Source organism: Pristis pectinata, chromosome 2 (assembly GCF_009764475.1).
Source record: "Pristis pectinata isolate sPriPec2 chromosome 2, sPriPec2.1.pri, whole genome shotgun sequence".
Taxonomy (NCBI): Eukaryota; Metazoa; Chordata; class Chondrichthyes; order Rhinopristiformes; family Pristidae; genus Pristis; species Pristis pectinata.
This window is the reverse complement of record NC_067406.1, coordinates 23,521,947-23,540,844: the sequence shown is the minus strand read 5'-3', so window position 1 is coordinate 23,540,844 and position 18,898 is coordinate 23,521,947. Positions and strand designations below refer to the sequence as shown.

General features: G+C 39.4%; 2 protein-coding genes across 4 annotated transcripts in view; one reads left to right on the top strand and one right to left on the bottom strand.

Annotated features, from left to right (window-relative positions):
• The window catches only part of nsd2 (nuclear receptor binding SET domain protein 2), a 91,327-nt gene extending 76,055 nt beyond the window's left edge, over positions 1-15,272 (bottom strand). The window contains exons 1-2 of one of the 2 annotated variants that reach the window (XM_052037479.1): positions 15,173-15,272; positions 10,105-10,814 (exon numbers count right to left, since the gene is read on the bottom strand). In XM_052037479.1, coding sequence (XP_051893439.1) covers positions 10,105-10,785 — 681 coding nt within the window. In that variant the 5' untranslated portion in view covers positions 10,786-10,814; positions 15,173-15,272. Of the gene's footprint in view, positions 1-10,104; positions 10,815-14,667; positions 15,141-15,172 lie in introns of those variants that run through there. The other variant, XM_052037471.1, reaches the window with a different exon arrangement.
• A 151-nt stretch (positions 15,273-15,423) lies between these two features.
• Positions 15,424-18,898, top strand: part of letm1 (leucine zipper-EF-hand containing transmembrane protein 1) — an 81,022-nt gene continuing 77,547 nt past the window's right edge. Inside the window, exon 1 of one of the 2 annotated variants that reach the window (XM_052010226.1) lies at positions 15,424-15,756. In XM_052010226.1, coding sequence (XP_051866186.1) covers positions 15,675-15,756 — 82 coding nt within the window. In that variant the 5' untranslated portion in view covers positions 15,424-15,674. The remainder of the gene's footprint in view (positions 15,757-18,898) is intronic. The other variant, XM_052010225.1, reaches the window with a different exon arrangement.

The following is an 18,898-nucleotide window of genomic DNA, read 5'->3' as shown; positions in this document are numbered from 1 at the left end:
AGCGGGCCCGGCCCCCGATCCTACCACGGTGGCGGTACACCTTCTTTGGCCCAACTCCGGGCCAAGTGCGCATGTACGGCCGCGATCCCCGGCCCAAATGTGCATGCGCAGCCGCAATCCCTGGCTCAAGTGCACGTGCGTGGACACTGTTCCGAGTTACATACAAAATCGGGTTACGAACAGTCTCAAAAACGGAACTCGTTCGTAACCCAGGGACTTCCTGTATTACAAAGAATTACAAAAAAAAATCAAGAAAAATAGAACACTGTAGATACTGAAAATCTGAAATTAAAAGAAAAACAGAAAATGCTGGAAACACTTAACAGGTTAGGTAGCATCTGTGGAAATAGAAACAGAGTTCATATTTTAGAACATAAGAACATAGAACAGTACAGCACAATACAGGCCCTTTGGCCCACAATGTTGTGCCGACCTTTAAACTTCACCTAAGACTATCTAACCCCTTCCTCCCACATATCCCTCTATTTTAAATTCCTCCATATGCTTATCTAACAATCTCTTGAATTTGACCAATATACCTGCCTCCACCACTGCTCCAGGCCCCACTCTCTGGGTAAAAAAAACCTTCCTCTGATAGCTCCCTTGAACTTCCCACCCATTACTTTAAAACCATGCCCTCTTGTATTGAGCATTGGTGCCATGGGGAAGAGGTGCTGGCTGTCTACACTATCTATTCCTCATAGTATTTTTTACACCTCTATCATGTCTCCTCTCATTCTCCTTCTCTCCAAAGAGTAAAGCCCTAGATCCCTTAGTCTCTCCTCATAATGCATACTCTCTAAACCAGGCAGCATCCTGGTAAATCTCCTCTGCACCCTTTCCAACACTTCCACATCCTTCCTATAATGAAGCAACCAGAAATGGACACAGTACTAAGTGTGGTCTAACCAGAGTTTTATAGAGCTGCATCATTACCTCGCGGCTCTTAAACTCGATCCCTTGACTTATGAAAGCTAACACCCCATAAGCTTTCTTGACTACCCTATCCACCTGTGAGGCAACTTTCAGGGATCTGTGGATATGGACCCCCAGATCCCTCTGCTCCTCTACACTACCAAGAATCCTGCCATTAACTTTGTACTCTGCCTTGGAGTTAGTCCTTCCAAAGTGTACCACCTCACACTTCTCCGGATTGAACTCCATCTGCCACTTCTCAGCCCAGCTCTGCATCCTATCAATGTCCCTCTGCAATCTTCCGACAATCCTCCACACTATCCACAACACCACCAACCTCTGTGTCGTCTGCAAACTTGCCAACCCACCCTTCTACCCCCTCATCTAAGTCATTAATAAAAATCACGAAAAGCAGAGGTCCCAGAACCGATCCTTGTGGGACACCGCTAGTCACAGCCCTCCAATCTGAATGCACTCCCTCCACCACAACCCTCTGCTTTCTACAGGCAAGTCAATTCTGAATCCACATGGCCAAGCTTCCCTGGATCCCATGCCCTCTGACCTTCTGAAGAAGCCTACCATGTGGAACCTTACTAAAATCCATGTAGACCACACCTACTGCACTACCCTCATCAATCTATTTGGTCACCTCCTCAAAGAACACTATCAGGCTTGGGAGACATGATCTGCCCTTCACAAAGCAATTCTGGCTGTCCCTGATCAGTCCATGATTCTCTAAATGCCCATAGATCCTATCTCTAAAGAATCCTTTCCAACAGCTTGCCCACCACAGACGTAAGGCTCACTGGTCTATAATTCCCTGAACTATCCCTACTACCTTTTTTGAATAAGGGGACAACATTTGCCACCCTCCAATCCTCCGGTACCATCCCCGTGGACAACAAGGACTCGAAGATCCTAGCCAAAGGCTCAGCAATCTTCTCCCTCACCTCGCGGAGCAGCCTGGGGAATATTCCGTCAGGCCCCGGTGACTTATCTGTCCTAATTTTCATGTTAAAATCCTTTTGTCAGAACTCCATTTCCAATTCTGACAAATGGTCTTCAATGTGAAGTGTTAATTCCATTTTATTTCCACAGAGCTGCCTGATCTGCTGAGTGTTTCTAGTATTCTGTTTTTATTACATAAATATCAGTGGTATAATTAAGACATTAACCACTTGTCTTATTATCTTAATTTTTAAGAATCCATACTTAAATAATTCTCTTCAAATATCAAATTAGACAGCAAATGTTGCCAATTTAGTTGTAGGAATCATTTTTGGACAGTCCATTCCTGTCCTAACAGGTCCAACGTAAGTGTAATATTCAAGAAAAAGGCTAGCAGTCAAAAATAGGACAGAAATCGCCCAGCCATTTTGTAATCAGTCCTACTGGGTCCAGACAAAGTTTCATCACTGCCTGCGCCAAGGCAGAACCATTTTCTGATCTGTGTTGGTCAAAGTACTTAATTGGTTGTAAAACACCATCTGGCATAAGTATATTAAAAAAAACTACATAAATCCAAAGTCTTTCTAAACAAAGGCAAGAAACCCACATTAATACCCTGCCATTTTTTTGTTCGATTTTAAAAAGTATTAAACTTTCAATCCTGATTAACAAAAATACACCCTGATTTATGCAGCTTGATTACAAAGAGGTATAGGAAATACCCTAATGGAGTGCAGGCTTGTAAATTGGCCTCTGTAAATTGGGGGAGTTGGTGATAATGTGGGGGGAGAATAAAAGGGGATCAGTGTAATGGGTGTTTAGTGGCTGAAGGGCCTATGACTTTAAATTTTCCCACAACGCTTTGGAAGCACACAATCAGACAGGACTCACACTTAGGCCAAGTCAGATATGGACTGTAGATTTTGGTGGTTTTTATTTTATATTACATTTATATTTCAGATTTTAAAAAACCAAATCCAATTTCCCCAGCTGCAATGTAAAACTTGAGTCACATGATTATTAGTCCAATCTTCTGAATTGATAGTTTAGTAACAAACACTTTGCGAGTGCGCTATTAAAATAAAAGGAAAATGGTATACGCAAAACTACAGAAGTGTTTTGAAAATGAAGGGAATGCACTGGTTGTCATCCTCCAAAATAAAAATGTCACAAACATATCCTACTATTTAAGAAAAACAAACAGGGAACTATTGACCAGACAGGCTGCCATCAGTAGTTGTGAAAATGCTGGAGTCTCTTATTAAGGAAGTGGTAATAGGGCACCTTCGAAAATAGCAATCGAGTAGAATTGAGTAGATCCAAAATGGATTTAATAAAGAAAAATTATGTTTGACAATATCTGTTGGGATTATTTTGTTTTTAAAAAGGCTGTAACTACTAGAACTGATAAAGACAAATCAGTTGTTGTGATATGTTTAGATCACAAGAAATTGTTAAGCAAAGCTAGTGTGCATAATACTGAGAACAATATACTGGTGTGAATTGATTGATCAATGGACAGGAAACACTACCTGGTCATTTTCATATTGGGACACAGTGACGGGGGTGGGAGGGGTATTGTTGCAAGGATTGGTGCTGTGGCCCCAGTTGTTCTCATCCTATATCAATGATTGGAATGAGGGGATCAAGTATAATAAATCCAAGTTTGTTGAGAAGCAAGGCTAGGTGGCAATGTGGGCAGAGAGTATGATCCAAAAGAGTCCTCAGGGGATGTTCACAGAAACAAGAAAGAGTGCAGCAGATGGAATATAATATGGGAAAACCCAAGGTCGTCAAGAACGGTAGGGAAAGATATACTATACTTGCAATGGAGAGAATACAGTGAAAGTTCACAAGATTAATTCCAGGGATGGCAGGTTTGTAATAAATGAGATATCAAGCAGACTGGCACTATATTAGAATTAGAAGGTTGAGAGATTTCATTAAAATGTACAAAATTCTTATAAGACTCAGCATATTCAATTCAGAGTTGATATTCCCGTAGCTGATGTGAACCAAAACTTAAACTTGTGTCAATTTTATTTTAAGCCATTGAATCTTTAATGCTTAATAGCTTTTCATGGTACGACCTTATATTATGCAACCTTTTCTGTTACTTCCAAACAAAATAGATGTGTTGCTTGATAAGCATTTCTTCATATTTTTGTATTTCTTGCTGATTCACAGCTGAGTTTAATGAGATAACATAGTAAATAGATGGATCCATTCAATATAAAGTTCCTATAAGTGGTTGCTATAAGCATCTAAGTAACTCAGATTACAAGCACTTATTAAAATGCAGTAGGTGATGAAACAGATGGAAACACCACTACATTTCCTGTGAAATACCCTGAACAATTCAAATATTGTGAGACATCAATGGCCACTGACAGGCCAATAGTAGATCAGTTTTAATTCAAAACATACCTTATGACCCATTTATTAAATTGTTTTGCTGTTCATAGTCAAGTTAAAAAAAATTGTTTTTATTTGAAAACTAAATTTCTTAATTTTTTTGCAACTCTGTTCCAACAACTCTAAACACCCGATGCAAGCTTCATGATATTTAGAATATTTCAAAGCAAATTTGGACCATACAGAGTATATAAAAGGTACAAAGGGTATAAAATGGACATTTTAAGCTAACAACAACTTTTATTTGTTTCGTACTTTTAATATCTAAAACATTCCAAGCTACTTCACTGAAGTACAATTAAACTAGAATGTCATCAAGCTTAGGAGGCATTAGCTCATATGATCAAAAACTTGGACAAGAGTTTTAGGAAGCGTCTGAAAAAAGCAAGGAGAAATCTAGAACTAGAGGCTGAAATTCTAGCTACCAAAGTTATGGCCAATAAACTGGGGATGCACAGGCTCAGAAACGGAGGAATGTCACACAAGGGGAATATGCATGTTCATCTGAGCAAATGTGACAATCTGTATGTGAAAGATAGTAAAGCATGAATTACAGCGGTTTATTTCTTTTTTTTATGAAGGAGCTGGGAGCACAAAATACCTTTCAAACATAAAGATATATCGCCATAATTATTTTAATGAACAAATATTTCGGAGTTCATTGTAATTTGTTCTTGCTTTACCCATTATCTTTAGTTCATTGTCTTCAGCACATCATTTTGGGCTGACCACTGCAACTTTAAATGATTTGCTGCCTTTCAGGCACAAAATTTATGGCTTCAAGATTAAATAACACCTGTTTTAATAAGATAGGCAATACATTCTTCCAGTGTTCTGGCCATTATTTCTTCCTGAAATTTCTGTAAGGGAAGTGTATATTTAATCAACTGAGTCAGCAATAACAACTTCAAGCTATCTGTAAATTCATTACTCCGTTTATCTGTGTAAGACAATAATTACACTTTGAAAGTGATTCATTGTCCAGAGTACATTTGGGTATCAGGAAAACGTAATTGGGCACAACATAATTGCAAGTTTTGTGTGAATTTTTTCATCTTCACACACACGCTGTGGGCTTGGTTGTGCTCATAGCAGACGGGTGGTTACTGTCCTGGCTAACTACCGTGCACATGTCAATATGTTCTGTACTTACATACCTGCATCCAGCCTACATAACAATTATGGTTATATGACCACTGGAAAAACACCACTATTCTGACAATTTATGGAGAGCATGGCATAAGCTTTGTTGGAAAAACCCTCTATTGATCCTTTCGTGATCTGGAGTGGATGCATATGAAATATTATTCAGCTGTATATTTGAGAGCAACCAGGTCATCAAGGATGTCATTTCTTTCATTTAATTCAGTCATTTCTTTCCAAGTTTTGGGTGATGATGTTGACTTCTAAATCAATGGTTATGAGTTCAGATGTTGCTGTAAAAACCTGAATCCATAATCCAGCCTGAGATTTTATTACAGTATTGAATTGCAAACTGCAATGCTTTGCTCAAGACTATACAGGAGCAATGACATATTGGTTATTTGAACTGCTAATTAAATCTTTCAAAAAACAAATTCCACAATGGTATAAAGAAAATTGTGAGAAACATAGTTGCAGCAATCGACAGACAATCCTTTCTAAATTGACACTGTTATTAGCAAGGCATTTGATGGTATCAGAACATACAAAATTTGATATAATTTAGCAAGGAGGTCTATTTCTTTTTCACTTAAATTTCAGACCAAAGTCCAAATTTTAAAAGTACCATTTGAGACTGTAAAAACAAAAGGTCAGAAATATTACATGTCATATAATTATATGCAAAGCTAGACACCTGGCAAACAATTACTTTTGAATGCTTATTAATGATTATGGTGAGCTTCTCTGCCACACTAATCTACACTTCTTAAACAGATAATTACAAAGCCAGTAAAATAAATGTCAGAAGTATCCTGCTCCGATTTTGCAGCTCTCTGATCACTGAAGACCAAACTCTGTATTTCAAAGCATTGTGTTTTTATTTCAGATTTCAGGCATCAACAGTACGTTCCTATTACAAAGCATTTTTTAGAATTATTTCTAATATTGAAACTGAGCAATTTATCACAAGCTATTCCAAAATGTACCAAATGAAAATTATTTGTATGGCCATCCTCTGGGCAGTAACTTTTTAGGATTCTTTCTAATTCATTTTAAGAGGAAGGAAAAATAAAAATGCAACAAAAAACATGGCAAGGTGAAAGAGGGTGGTGATGCGACAGGGAAACCAATACCAATAATAAACCAATACCAAACAAAAATTTCTGGTGAGAAGGGGAGAAACCAAATCATTATCTGGAATTACTAAAGGGAAAGATTGGAAATCTTAAGTAAAAAAATGGAGTGGCCCACTTGCTGGCGAGGCTGATCCACTGGAGATGGAATCTCCTGGCATTTGCTTCATTGGGCAGCCCCTGCCATTTAGTGATCCAGCCAGTGAACTGGACTTGGTCAACTTGAGGCCCCTCCAGGCCCTGTGGTTTAATCTTTAACGGGGAGAGGGGAAAGAATACAGTGAATTCTATGAATTCTCAATGCAAAATGTTAGCCAACAAGGCAATGGTGCTTTGGACAAACTATTAAATGAAGAGGGAATACTTTATATATACATACACACACACAATGCATGCATGCGTATTTTTTTTCCAAATTCCCACTTCCTCCCATACAATTGACATGGAAACTCCAGGTGATGATTTTCATAGCGATACAGCATGGAAACAGGGCCTTCAGCCAGAGTCCACACCAACCATCTACTACCCATTTTACACTAATCCTACATTAATTCCATTTTTTTATTCTCCCACCTACTCTTCAACACCCCCAAGATTCTACCTACATACTAGGAGCAATTTACAGTGGCCAATTAACCTTCCAACTCACACACCTTTGGTATGTTGGAAGAAACTGGAGCACCCAGAGAGGAAACTCGTATGGTCACAGGGAGAATGTGCAAACTCCACACAGACAGTAGGTGAGGTTAGCATTCAACCCAGGTCTCTGGCACTGAGGCAGTGACTCTACCAGCCGGGCTACTATGTCGCTCATCTATTCCTTTTATTGGGCTGGTGATAAAGCAGAGGACATAGGCAAGAAATGGCACATTTGTTTCCACGTCAATCATCGGTAGAAGGAAATTATGCACACGGGCCTGTGACATGAACCCTTTCCTCATCCCCTCCCTGCCAATGTGCACATGCCATGATTGACATGTACTGCTACTGTCAAGGCTTCAATGTGACCGCTGTTGTTTCTTGAGAGACACTTGTTACCAAACTGACAACGACTGACAGACTAATATCAGATCAATGATCTGGCCTACTTTTGAGACAACTTGCCTCTTATGTGTCTAGATGGAAGATAAGGTGCTTTCCCTCGAACTTCAATGGAATTGTGTAACAGATTGAGTGAGGGTTGAGAATTCACAGTGGAAGTGAGGCAGAAGAATTAAAGTGAGAAGTGACTAAAAGGTCAGGGTCGAGCTTGCATTTCATTTCTGAAGTGACCACTTTGTGGAATGCATTTAATCAATTCACAAGTGTCTAGTTACCTTTGCCATTTTTCTTTAATTCTCCATCTAATTGCAGACACTCTACCTTTGGTCTCCTCAGCTATTCTAATGAAATTAAAAGAACAGCATCTTCTATTTAGGCATGTTACAGCCATATGGACTCAACACAAAATTCAACAATTTCAAATAAACATTACTAATTCAGTTTCCTTTTGTAATTTTACATAGGTTCAACTTCTTCCAGTTGTATTTCCTTCAGTCCAGCCTCTTGTTTCTTTAACACTTTTCTGCCCTGTACAATCATCCTTTTCATCACACTCTCTCTTGGTCTTGCACCTTGCCACAAACCTTTCCTCATGTTCTCTCCTTCCCTACCCATTTTCTCTGCATCTAAAAACATCTCCTGATGAAAGAGTATCCACCTAAAATGGCAACTGTTTCCCTCTTCTCAGCTTATGTGCATTTCCAGCACTTCCTTTATAGTTCTACTCTTTCACTTGTGGTCCTTTAAAATTTTCTTTAGTATTTATCCAATTCTTTGTTGAAAATTACTAAAGAATCCATCTCTGTTAATACACAGCATGGAAATCATAACCACTAAAAGCATTAAAAGATCATGTCACCTTTGTTTTTTTTTGCCTCTCTATAAATCTATGCCTTCTGGTAATCAATCCTCCTGCAACTAGAAGTACTTTCTCCCTGTACATCCAAAACTGTTCAAACTTTCAAGCACCTCTATCAAGTCTTCTTTTTTCTCCCTTCATAACTGATGTCCTTCAATCTTGGTGACATCTGTATCTTCCCAAATAACACAGCATTTTTCTCAAGATATGCCTGGAGTTGTACATGTCATTTGGGACCTAACCAGCATTCTTTTTAAACAAGGTTTAATGAAACTCTTTTGCTCTTGTATACCATGCTCCAATTTATAGACAAATACCCTATATGCTTTTAAAAAGGTTTTTGTACTCCTACCCTCAATAATTTGTACACTGCAACCCTAAAACTAAAGTTAAAAAAATGCACCATTTAAATTGCTTCATATTTTTACTAACAAAATGCATCGTTTTGTTCTTAAATACATTTACTTTCATCTGCCAAACATCAGGCTATGAAAGGTACTTATGGTGACTTGAGGAATGCAAACCTACAGTAAGACAAGTTTAAATGGGAATATTACATCAAATACAGCCCAAAATGGGACAAGAATTGAATTGTTTAAAAATTTGGGCAAATGCTTCTGAAAGCAGCACCTTCAGATTGACCAACATTCAAATAACCACAAACTGCGGCAGTCAATCATCCACTCAAGTCAGGTTTTCCATAGTCAGTGTTTCAAATAAAACAGAAAATGCTGAAACCACCCACCATATCAGGGAGCTGCCTGATTTACTCAATGGTTCCAGCATTTTCTGTGTTTTTTTTCAGATTTTCAGCATTAGCAATATTTTGCTTTAGCAGAGTTTCAGTCATTTTCCTATTTAACAGGGTGGCAGAAAACTAAATTTGTGTAAATTCACATGTCACACCAGCAAGAACATTTAAATTTGGAACTATATAAAAAAATGTACAAGTTTACCCAAGACTGCAACGGGAACTTGACAATATGTCTTTAAGATCTTGAGGTAATTACAAACCTGTAGCTATGTTGCCCATAGCTGAAAGTTTTTAAAAGGCTTCAAGGATCTAAGTTAGTTGCAGTTGCATTACATTTAAAGTGAACTTCATAACTTGAATGAGTTTTAATGCTAGTAAAACTGAAGTACTGTGGTTGAAGTAAATTGCAGTCAACATATTAGCACTGGATCACACAAAAAGCAAAATGAATGTGGATTTATAAAATCAGGAAGAGTCAAATTTTCAGTAAATGCGAGAAGATTGAAAATGTAAAAAGTCTGCAAGAATATCATGACATGTCATTATGCCACTGAACTGTATGCTACGTACAGATACACCAATTTGTTGTGCCCAAGCTGCTATTCAGAACCAAGTTTTAAGAACATTAACCAGAGCCTAAGAAATTAATTTATTTAAAGAAATCTTATCTTATTATTCCCTAATAGTAATCTTGTTACTTGTGGAAACAAATGCTAATATGGCCTACAGAAGCTTTTTTTTTAAATAATGTAACAAATATTTTAAAAAAGCACTCATCAAAGCAGATTAATTCAGTACCCAAAGTGCTCAAATGGTTCCTATCACACTTTAGCTACAAGTTCAGAATAAAAAGCAATTACTTGGCTGTAAATTTGTCCATTGAAAACCATACTCACCTTTACTCGTTCATCAGGAGAACTGGATGTCTTGGATACAAGTACCAGCTCAGAAAGACTTTGTTCAAGCAATGCATCATACTTCACATTTTTCTTTCTTTTCCGTTTGTCTTGATTTTTTTCTTGCTCTTCATCTTTCTCTTGTTGCTCTTGCCGTGCAGACTCAAAGTCACCTATTTGGAGATCTCCACAAAGTGAGGATTCAAAAAGTGGCTTTCCATTCAAATATGTTTTAGTAATTCTCAACTTAATTTCTGGTGAACCACTCTTTTTAGGTGTTGTTCGAGGTGGCGTTTTGTTCCCTCTGTTTTCTGTAAAGCATTCAACTGGAGAAGATGCATGTGAAGATGGTGATTCTTCAACTACATTTGGCATACCAGAATCTCCATTTAACATAAGAGAGGTTAAATCCTTTAATTTGTCTGATGACCTGCAAGCAGAAGTTGCATCGTGTCCATTTAATCGATGTATGACACCATCCTGAAGAGCTGCTGATAAAGGTGTGACAGCTTTGTCAGTCAGTATGGAGAGCTCAGAATCTACTTCACCATTTTGAGTCTTCTTATTAGTAATTCCAAGGATCTCTGGAACCTGCTTCATGGAAATGGGATTAATCAATTCCTGCGCCATTGGCCGGGAACTCCCCATTACATTCTTCGGAAGTCGATAGGGCTGAGCCATGCTCTCCTGATGTTACCAACTTCAAACCGCTTTAGGTGAACAAAGAGATAAAACACAGATTGTTAAAAAAACTTCTGTAGTAAAGAAAAACTTTCATGTCATAGTATTAATGTAATCTTATATCTCAGCTTTATCAATATAGACCCATGTCACTTGATGAACAAGTACTCTAAATGACAATGCAACTGATTTTTTACCACAGCTAACATTGTGACAAAACTGAAAAATGACAGACTTCACTCATCACTATCATTAAACAAACCTAACAAGCCTCTTATTTAAAATGAGGCATAAAACACATTGCAAGATTTCAAACAAATCGATTAATGCAAGTACATAAACAGAAAAAAAAACTAAAGGTAACCTATCCCATCACATTTGCCAAATAACAAACTGTGATTTAATTTGCAAAAGTAACAACATTATTTGCCAATTGTAATTGCAATCACAGGCAACCTTTCAGGGTAAAACCAAAATCCTGTTCACATTAATGACTCAATGCATACATTACCAAATGGTACAAAATTGGCAAACTAGATCATTATGGTTCAAAATTCAATCTTTTACTCTCATCCCAGTTAACCTAAACTGGAAAAGCAGCTGAGTTAATTGAAAAACCACAAAACGACTTCACAACAGAAGCAAGAAAAATACAGACATGATTCAGATTCTCAACCAGTAAACTGCACATATCAACACAAGGTAGCAACACACAATTAAGCTCAGGTATAAACTTTGCCAAGTGATCAAAAGCCAAGTTGCTCACTGTTCAGCTTGATGTTAAGTCTCGAGGCAAGTTCTGGGACCAATAGAAACACACATGACATCTTGAAATGAAAAAGGGGGAGGGGTACTGGTAAAACAAACCAACTTCAAAGCTTCATTCTGATTCATTTAAACATTTTTTACCCATCATCCAATTTTTTCAACCACAATTTCTCTTTCTTTAAAACTATGGAGCCCCAAATTCAATAAATGAAAATCTAAACAAAACAGATGCAGGAAAATGAAATTAAAAAAAATGCTGAAAACATGCAGTAGGCTAGATGGCATCTGTGGAAAGGGTTACGGAGCTGATGTTTCAGACCAGAGACCTAATGAAGGGTTTCTGTTTAAACTCCAAATACATTAGTTTGAGTTTCACTGTACAAAAGACCAAAGGAAAAATAATAGATATACTATTAGAAAGTATACACTTCATATTTTCTCACTTCTGAATCTTCTAGCACAATAGCTACCAAAGCAGCCGATAACTGCCCATGAGGGGGAGTGAATAGTAAATATCTTATCCTGAGGAATCTAAATTTGAATCAGCTTCTCACATATCAAAATGGCAAAGACTTCAAATTCACCATGTGGCAATAAGTAATTTGTGTACCTATATCCCATTACATGATGCATCAATCTTTGTGATTATTTCCTTCAAAAAAAAAATGAGGTTGAGAAGAATTTGTATCATGGCTTCCACAATCTCAGGACATTCCAAAATGCTATGTGTTCATTATCCTTACTGCTACTTGAAATGCAGACTAGGCCAGAACAGTGGGGAAAATTCCTTCAGAATAATGAAATACTATTTACACCCACTCAAAGACAATGAAGAGCTTCAGTTTAAATTTGATCCAAAAGATGGAACTCCCTTGGCACCACAATGGAATTTCAGATGAGATTACTGGCTCAAGTCTTTGGAGTACATGACAAACTCAGATTTTAAATCAAAAGGAAACAGCCTTTGTGCTAATTTTCTAGATGGTGAGATACCAACGTTTACAGAGTAATTGGACAATGTACGTTCTTGTTGAGTGATTACCAAGAGTGAAAGCAGAAGCTAAAAAAGACAATGTTGTTAATTTCAAATTAAATAGGACAAGAACAACACGATTATGGTGTTGCCGTACCAAACATAAATAGCAAAAACATAATGAAAGAAAAAGTAAATTTCATACACAATGACCAGGAAATTGCCTCCTCCTCACTTCAAACAGTAAACATTTATTTACAACCCAAACAAAGTTATAGCTTGCTAGTCTTTGATAAATTTAAAAATTCACACTGGCTTCCAGCTTGGGTAAATGCAGATGCCCAAAGCACTGAAAATATGTCAAATATAACATATGGCTTCATTATTTACTCCGATTTGACATTTCAAAAAAATTTACATTCTCAATATTTATAACTGGTCCATCGCAGGATGCAGAGTTAACCAAACACCAATTCAAATCCATCTCTTTCCCAGTTCTGTCTGAGTTTCAGACTGTTTTTCTTTCCAGATACTGCCTGGCATGCTGACTTTTTCCAGCAATTTGTTTTCATCTCAAATCCACATTTAATAGAAGAAAATTGCACCATGCTATCTATTTTCATTTAAAAAATTCAAGTTTTATTTGACTATTACATTTAAACCTGTGACGCATGCAATTCAAATATGACATCATACTAATACATCACTTTTACAGGAAGCCAAAATGAGTTCAATGCAATAATTTCAAACCCAAGTAATACAAATATGAAGGAATAAGTCCCGAAGGGATGATACAGACCATTGCATTAAGGAGATGCAATGTTTCAATGGCTCCGATTATGAAATTGCACAACTTAAATCAATAAAATTCTACAATTATTTAACTTTAATTCATCAGACTCATTTAAGAGCCAACAACTGTATTGGCAACCAACATCCAGGCACATTACCATGAAACAGGGTAATTCCAGTGTGTTTTAGCCCATCAAAATATGACAGCATAATTTTTCACCAATCCAATCAAAATACCCATTTCCTCTATCAACCAATTAATCTCTACAAACACGTGTAATTTCAGGGAAATGAGGACATCAACCAAATACTAAAGGACGGTATGGTAAACGAGCCAGTGTCAAACATGAGTAACTTCAGTTAAGGCTCTGATCCTTACTAGATGGGCTTGCTCTTTATAGTAAACAATACTCAACTGTAGTGCAAGAACCAGTATACAACTCTCTCAATACGTTCCTGATATTAAAACTTTTCTAACCTACATATTGTACCTACAATTTAAATTGAAATACAAGAGGTACTTTTATCGTTTAATGTCTCCCTTCCCATCATCTTCTCCCACATCTACCACGAGGGATTAACAACTCACACCAAACCCAACAATTGTTAATTCCACTCAGTTTGCTGAACACAACATACATAACCGTGGTATTCCGTTGACAAAATGGCCTTTTTTTGTTATTCCAATGGTCTATTCTCAGCAGGATGCAGCACATCCTAGAAATTTCTTTGGTAATTTCTACCTCGTATTGCAAACATCTAGCGGAGTTAAAATAATCCACGAAAGCTCCCTGCTACAAAAACACTTGTTGCAAAAAAAACTGAAGTTAAATTCAAAGCATCTCAAGGATATCGCAAATAAATTAAAAGACCAATCATAAAATTTAACATGGCTGCCCTCCATACATACAGCAAACAGCAGCAATGCACATATTCAACTCCACAGCAGCATTAAAAAAATATTGAATCTACGTTCACCGTGCTTGCACGCATTGGGAATTAATCATCCGTGTGATTACCCTGAGATAATGGATCATAACTGATATTTTAATACATACGCACAAGAGACCTGTGTGGAACTTGGAGGGGGAGGGTGTAAGAGAGAGAAAAAACAAAAAACCCCATGCCCCGCTCAAGAGATTGACTGCTTGCCCAGCTCCTGATTGGACCAATGCGCGGCCTAGGTCTATGCAACCCAGTGGCCACCTATTCTTGGTCAGCCACCTTTTTTTTCCAACCCTGGCCCGCTATGCGGTTCACCCGTTTGCACGCACGTAAATTAAAAGGGAAGCGTAAAGGCAGGCAGATTAGAGGGCAGGTGACCACAACATTTAGGAAAATCAGCGAACCTGTTATGGGCGCATCCTCCCGAGCGGGGGTTACTGTACTTTCAATGAGTACAGTAACTCCTTCACTCCCTCATCCTCATCATCCTCCTTCTTCTTCAACGAAGCCAATCAGCGCGAAAATTCTCGCTTCCCATTGGCTGACGGCGAATCGGCGGCGGGGGGGGGGGTGAAGATGAAGAGAGGGAGCTAGCGCCAGAAAGGGGAGAAGACTTTTTTTTAAAAAGAACTTGGCGTTCAATCTATCCCTCCCTTTTCTGCGTAAAATATCGAATCACATTCCCCCTCTACCGAACGATTTCCTCAGAGGCTGAAGGAAAAATTAAAACAAACGGTGAAATCGCGTGACGTCACGCCATCGGAAGCGGCCTTTTTCTCTCCCCCCTCCACCACCACCTTAAAAAAAACCCGCGCTCCCAAACAAAAATCCACAGGTTCTGCCCTTATTTTACTGCAAGTTCAAGAGGGGAAAAGGACCGGTGACCCCGCGCGCTTTCCTCAACCGAACCTGATTTGAAACGGCAGGCTCCGGCGGCCCACGTGACGGAACCGACGTCGGCCGGCAAAATTTTGCGGGGCGCTTCGCTTCGGAGGCGCCAGCGGTTGCGCGCCATTACGAGGAGCCAACCAATGAGCGGCCGCGGGTGGGTGGGAGAAGGCGAGGGAGGCGGCGTTGCTCGGAGCGATGACGCTCGGCCCGGCGATTTTTCTGATTGGTTGGACGGCGAGCGTTTTATTCCGCTTGGGGGAGGTGCCGCTGCAGAGTTGCTGCTGCACCCTGTTGGCCGGCGGCCTTCATCGTCGCTAAGGTTGGGTGAGGCGGCTCGGCGTCTTGTGAGAGCGACCGCTTGGAGGGATATGGTGTGATCGGGTGGTGCTAGGCGCTGACTCATTGAAACGTGGAAGGGTTTCTTTTTGTAGTTGTATAAATGGTAGCTGCCTTGAACGGCGAGCCAGCTCTCACTCCCACATTTCCGCTTACAACCGGCACCCGGTGACGACAAGGAAAAATGACCTTCATGTTGTTTACCGGCGGCTCCCGGTTATCTTTACTGAGGGCGCCGAAGGTGATATACCGGGAAATAAGGAAAGGTACGTGTAAGATCCCCAAGGCGCTCGTTGTGTTAAATTGGAGCGATGTCGGATGGTGTCTTTGAAAGCTGAAATGATGAGCTGTTGCTGTGTTCCCAGTGAATGGCATTAACCCGCTGTATAATGATCGAGGCTGAGCAGATTCATGGTAGGCCCCAGTTGCAGGTGTGCTGTTATTTTCCTTTCGCTTTCAAGAATTAAGATGAAGGTTGTGTTTTTTAATGTTTACACAAATACCTCTCTGCACGCATTGGCTATATGGAGTTTATATCTGTGCACATTATATAAAGCCATTAATGTACAATGGAGCCACCAATTTCCTTGTTTTAATCATTTCTTTGCCCTGTCGAGTCACTGTTGCTATGGTGTCAATGGCCTTTAAACCCTACTGTCTGTTGAGAAAAAATGGCCTCCTAGAGTTTTCATGGATATTAAAAAAAATTAAAGTGAGCCACTTTAAATGTTATCTTCCAGTAGTTTCTTCTGAGTTGCTACTTTGAACTGTCATTGTCGTATGAGTCCACGTAGCGAATTAGACCAGAAGTCGATGCTTGACCTTTATTTCAAATCCCAGAGTTATTTTTTAAATTGAGGCTAGTTTTTCACAAGAGTAATGTGATTCCTGGAAATCTGAGATAAAAACAGAAAATCCTGGAAATGTTCAGTAAGATTTGTGGAAAAAGAATTTTCCAGACAGTGACTTCTTCATCTGTTTTGGGCATTTTGTTACAAATCAGTTTGAAGCAAAGATAAAGACAGAGAAAAGCTGGGGAGGAAATTCTAGAGTTGTGCCAAAGCTAAAACTGAAACAAGTAGTTCAACCCCTTAGTTAAGAACCGATACCCATAAGCACTCCCTCTGTAGAGAATGATTTGGCCCCATTCCAGTTTTGTGGGTTCGGAGGTGATGAGATCTTTGCAAGAACTCTATACACTTCCACAGTTGGGGCAGATGGTGCTAGGCAGGTTGGCAGGTAGTTCGTGAGATCTGTGTGTGCCTTCTGCTATTTACACTGGGCTCAAGTTCAAGTTTATTGTCATGGGCATACATACCCAGGGTATAAATGCCATGAAAGTTAGCTTTTTGCAGCAGCACAGAACATCACAAACGTGACGAATATAAGTTACGTAAACTTAAATTGACATAAATTATACATAACTTGCATGACGATAAACAAAAAATAATATAAGGATATTAGTGCAAGTTTAGGTAAATATAATCTGAGATAGAATTAGGGTTTTTCAGGTCAGTTCAAGAACCTGATAGCAGTAGAGAAGAAGCAGTTGCTGAACCTTGAGGTGTGGCTCTTCAGGCTCCTGTACCTCCTGCCTCATGGTAGCAGTGAGAAGAAGGCATGCTGCCTTCCTGAGGCATCACCTCTTGTTGATGTTCTTGATGGTGGGGAAAGCTGTACCCATGATGGAACTAGCTGAGTCCACCACTCTCTGTAGCCTCTTGCGTTCTTGTGCATTGGAGTTCCCATACCAGGCTGTGATGGAATCAGTCGATGCTTTCCACTGTACATCTGTAGAAGTTTGTCAGAGTCTTCAATGACATGCTGAATTGCCTTAAACTTTTAAGAGAGTAGAGACGCTGGTGTGCCGCCTTCATCTACGTTGCATCTATGTGCTGTGCCCAGGATAGGTCCTCTGGGATGTTGACACTCAGGAATTTGAAGCTGCTTACTCCTTCCACTGAAGACCCTTCAATGAGGACTGGTGCTAGTTCACCTGACTTGTCCTTCCTAAAGTCCACAATAAATTCCTTGGTTTTGCTGATGTTGAGTGCAAGGTTGTTGTTAGAACACCACTAAACTAGCTGACCTATCTCACTCCTGTATGCCTCCTCATCACCATCCATGATTCTGCCTAGAAGTCATCAGCGATCTGTAGATGGTGTTGGAGCTATGCATAGCCACACAGTCATAGGCATAGAGAAAGAAGAGCAGGGGGCTAAGCAAACTGCCCTCAGGTGTGCTTGTGTTGATGGTCAGTGAAGAGGAGATGAGGTTTCCGATCCATACTAATTGCGGTCTTCCAGTGAGGAAGTCAAGGATCCAATTGCAGAGGGGTGCAGAGGCCCAGGTCTTGGAGTTTTGACAATAAGTTTTGAGAGGATGATGGTGTTGAATGTTGAGCTATAGTCAACGAACTTCTGTATGCTCCCAATGTATGGACTCAAAGTTTTTACTAGCATCCTGAATGTTCTTTTGTGTTTAGTGGTTGAGGGCAGGGATTCCCAAGAATCAGTGGAGATGTACTTTTTTTTCCCCCAAGCAGGCTTTGAGCACATCCTGACTCTTCCTCTCTCTGCCTGGTAATCCCTTCCTGTGACTGTCTGGTGTCGGGCACTTGAATGTTATGGCCTGCCCAGTGGAGGCGAGTGTGTGTAATTGAGTCCTCTGCTTGGTTGTTGGTTTGGAGAAGTCACTGAATTGATTTGCTTATCCTTCCAATAGATTTGGAGGATGTCGTAGAGACAGCATTGGTGATGTCTTTCCAGTGCTTAGAGGTTCCTGGTGCAGGTAGTTCAGAAGAATATGGAAGGTCGGGGATCATTGTGTTTTAGTGCCAAATCTCAAGTCTTGATCTTCAAATAGTCTTTTCCTCAATTAACCAAAGACTACCTTCAATGCACCAGCACATCGGTGAATTTCATCATCAAAGTTTGTCTTCTCTGAGAGATTATTGCTGAAATAAGAAAAGTAATCCATGTTTTCCAGTAACGTGCCAAGAATCTTTATTGTTAGAGAGAAGTATTGTGCAGAGGGAGCAATTTGCATGGACTTTTTTTTTCTTCCATTTTTGTCTAAATGCCCCTTGATGTTTCAGTGACTGAGTCAAGAATGGCTTGCAACTGTGCCTCTGAGTATGTGCAAATGTATGCAATATCTCCATATTGCAGCGCAACAACTGCGGTTAAGGTGACCTTGGTTCTGGAATGTAATTGCCATTAGTTTAAATTTAGTTCTGAAGATTAGCTCCATTCTTGTGGGAAGTTCTTTGATGGTGAGTGCAACATTGCAGCAAGAAAGATTGGAAAAAGTATTGGGGTGATATGACAACCTTGTTTTACAGCAGTTTTCATTTTGTAGACTGCTTAGTTAGGATTTTTGCTTTCATGCCATCAAGAACCAAATGGA